At 57.0% G+C, this 3,602-nt stretch overlaps 1 protein-coding gene across 1 annotated transcript in view; it reads left to right on the plus strand.

Moving 5' to 3' along the window:
* LOC102892931 (extracellular matrix protein 2) overlaps positions 1-3,059 on the plus strand; it is a 15,157-nt gene extending 12,098 nt beyond the window's left edge. The window contains exons 7-8 of the mRNA XM_006915313.1: positions 2,027-2,394; positions 2,879-3,059. Coding sequence (XP_006915375.1) covers positions 2,027-2,394; positions 2,879-3,059 — 549 coding nt within the window. The remainder of the gene's footprint in view (positions 1-2,026; positions 2,395-2,878) is intronic.
* Positions 3,060-3,602: the final 543 nt, after the last annotated feature.

The raw sequence follows: 3,602 nt of genomic DNA on the forward strand, positions 1-3,602 counted from the left end.
CTGGCACCCCGAGCTTGGATCGATCTTCCGTAAGTGCCACCACCCGCCCTGGCACCACCCAAACTTCATCCCAGGGGACACCTGGAGGCCAGAAAGAGAAGACGTGCGCAAAGAAACCCAGAGAGTAAGGCGAGAGGGCAGAGAGGGCTGTTCCTGTTTCTTGGGCTCGGCCTTAGGTATGTTACCTGAGTCACCTGTCTCTCCAGCCATGGATCGGGGTGGCCTGGGCCCTCAGCTACCTCCTGCTACTCCAAGATTTCCCTGTCCCTCCCACTTGTCAGAATCCCTAAGGCCATAAAAACTTCTTCCCCTGCCCATGCCTAACTTGCCCTGCAGGTACCCGGGAAGCTCACTTGGGAAGTGCTGAGGGGCAACATGAGTAGTAAAAGCTGGCCTGGTGCTGGGTTTAGCTTGGAGGCACCAGGGGCAGGAAGGGGCATGGAAGAGATGGCGTGGCTTGGGAAAGAAGTATATGAGTGTCCTGGGGTGGCTGTAACAAAATACTGCAAACTAGGCAGGTTAAAGCCACAGAGATTGATTCTCACAGTTCTGGAGCCCAGAGGTCCAAAATCAGGATGTCATCAGGGCCATGCTCCTTCCAAAGGCTCTAGGATCAGGTCCTTCTGCCTCTTCTAGCTTCTGGTAGGCCCAGGTGTTCCTCGGCTCAGGGCCGCATCACTCCAGTCTCTGCCTCTGTGTTCACATGGCTTCTGCCATGTCTATGTCTCCCTGCTCTCTCTTATAAGGACACTTGTCATTGTATTTAGGGCCCCATTGTCATTGTATTTAGGGCCCACCAGGGTAATCCAAGATGATGTCATCTCAAGATCCTTAACTTCATTACATATGCAAAGATCCTTTTGCCAAATAAGGTCATAGTCACAGTTTCTGGGTAGACGTATCTTTTGGGGGCCACTATTCACCCCGCTACAGGAAGATTCCAGAATAAGTCCCCATGATCTGGTTTGGACAGCTGGGTGGGGGTGTTGGCGGGAGGGGTCCAGGAGGAGATCTTGTCCTTAAAGGCACTGCCTAAGGAGTCAGGATGTGGTCCGAGGAGCAGCAGGAGGGCTGGGGAGATATAATCCTTGGGGTCTGACACCACCGAGGGAGCAGGTTGTGGGGGAGACCGACAGAGGTCGACAGATAGTTCGACCTGCCATTCCAGGGACCAGAGAGCCTCCCGCCCTGCATTCTCGTGTTCCAGGAAAAAGTTACCAAGATGTTTGGGTTTAATTATTCCTTTTTCCTCCACCCTCTTGCCAAGGGGGCAAAGGAAAGCAGACAGCAGCCTAGGGAGGAGCCACCCAGCTGCTATTCCACTCCTGCCGTGGGGCCTGGGCAGGGGGCTGGTGGCCAGTCAAGCCCGGGCCATCACCACCCAGTTTTTCTCTGGACGGTACAAGGGGAGGGGGCTACTGGATCCCCAGGCTTAGGAAGCAATGAAGCCCCCAGCCCTGTGGGCTGAGGACACAGCAAGAGCCCCAAGGCCAAAAGGCTGACCTCACCTGCAGGTGCTGAGGGATGTCACAGAGCGAAGCCACTTTCCCTGCTCTGACTCTTTCTAGAAGCATCATCACCCTCTGCTCCTGCTGTTCCCTGCCCAGACTTTGTCCTCGTCTACCATGGAGTGACCTGGGCTCACAGAGGCCTCAGCTTCACCTCTTGCCTTTCCGATCCCTCGGGGTCCCCTCTGAGAGCCTTATTTTTCTCTCCGTCCTCCCCATCTGTGTTCTGCTTAGCCTGGGCGAGGCAGGAAGAGGACGAGAGAGTGTAGTGTATGGGTGAGAGAAAAAGGCTGTGAGGCCAAAGAAGGGCAAAGTAGGGCCTAAGTGAGGAAGACAAGCGACAATTCGACTGCCCCCAGGTCTTCCGCTCTTTTCCCAGATCACAGACACCTCCATTTACACTTTCTTTGTCAGGTGTAGCTCTGATTGTGTCTTCCGTCTGGGGGCGAATCCTCACTGTCCTCTTGGGTGTAGACCAGTGGCCTCCATTTGAGCTCCAGCTGTTGCTGTGTTTACAGCTGGGGGCCATCAGCTCACCCCGCACCTGTGTGCCCCACAGGAAGCTGGAGACCCTTGACCTGTCTCACAACCGGCTGGTGCACGTGCCCTCCTTTCTGCCACGGGGCCTCCGGCGCCTGACGCTGCACCACAACCACATTGAGCGCATCCCTGGCTACGTGTTCGCGCACATGAAGCCAGGCCTAGAGTTTCTGCACCTGTCCCACAACAGCCTGCGTGCCGATGGCATCCACAGCGTGTCCTTCCTAGGCCTGCATGCCTCCCTGGCCGAGCTGCTGTTGGATCACAATGAGCTGCAGGCCATCCCACGGGGCCTCCTGGGCCTCAGAGGGCTGCAGGTGCTGCGCCTGAGCCACAACAAGATCAGGTAGGGCTGCCCGCCTGCACCCGTCCTGCTGTCTCACCCCCTTCCCTGCCAGCCAGGGGACGAAGGGGTGGCCGAGGCCACGAAGTCCCGCTTGCCAGGTGGGCCGGGGAGGGCTGGCCTGTAGACTCCTCACCTTCAACCTCAGAGGGTGGGACTGTGGGGGAATCCTTCACTGCTCCCATCTATCCATCTTGGTTTGTGTGATGAGAAGCTGCGCCCAGTGGCTGGCAAGCCTGAGCTGCCAAGGTAGAGGGCAACAGACGGCAGAATCTGGGCAGGGTGTGGGCAACGGGAAGGTGGGAGGGCTCCGGAGCAACGAGGGCTAAGCCACCTGCCTGCCCTCCGCCCTGGGTCTGGTCTCTGCGAGGCGGTTTCATTGTCCCCTCATTTTGAGGCCCTTTCTTTCTCTACTCTTTCATGATGCCTGCCTCTCCTTTCTGGGGTCTTTTCTCCTCTGTTTGGCCCTGTCATCCCCACTCCACAGACATGTGCCCCTGAATTCCATCTGTGACACGCGAGTGGCCCGGGACTCCAAACTCATCTCCACGCACTTGGAGAACAACCTCATCGACAGGCGCCGCATCCCACCCACGGCCTTCTCCTGCATCCGGGCCTACCACAGTGTGGTCCTCCAGCCCCAGCAGGGGGAGGAGGAGGGCTCCTAGCCCCATCCTGCCAGAGTTCCGGGCCCCCTGCTCCTTTGGGACTGGTGGGGGAGAGCTCAGGCCCAGTTTTATTTGATCTTTGCACTACTGAGAGAAAGATCTAGAACACCCTGATTCTTCAGAAGCCCCTACTTCCCGTTGACTATTGAGGCCCCTTCACTTAGTAAATGGCCCAGTGGGGTGTGGTGCTGGTGTGGACTTGAACATAATAAATGTGTCTCATTCAAGCCCATGGCCTCCACTAGCCTCGCTTCCTCCCTTCTGGATTGAAGCCACATACACACACTGAATCTCCATTGTGCATGGGGTCCCTAGGGCCCACATCCTGGACACTCTTCATCAGCAGGGGTTAAGAGTATCTGGTTCCACAGCTTCTCCAATAGCCTCCCCACTCCCACCTGCCCTGGCCAGGATCCTAAAGTCCCTAAGCCATCTGGGTGCCAGGCTCAGTTGCTCAGAGCAGCATCAGTACCTGTCATCCAGGAATCATCCCTGTCTGGGGCATGGACAAAAAGAGGTGAGCTTGGCTGGCAGAGCAGGCTA

The sequence above is a fragment of the Pteropus alecto genome, unplaced genomic scaffold, assembly GCF_000325575.1.
Source record: "Pteropus alecto unplaced genomic scaffold, ASM32557v1 scaffold396, whole genome shotgun sequence".
NCBI lineage: Eukaryota > Metazoa > Chordata > Mammalia > Chiroptera > Pteropodidae > Pteropus > Pteropus alecto.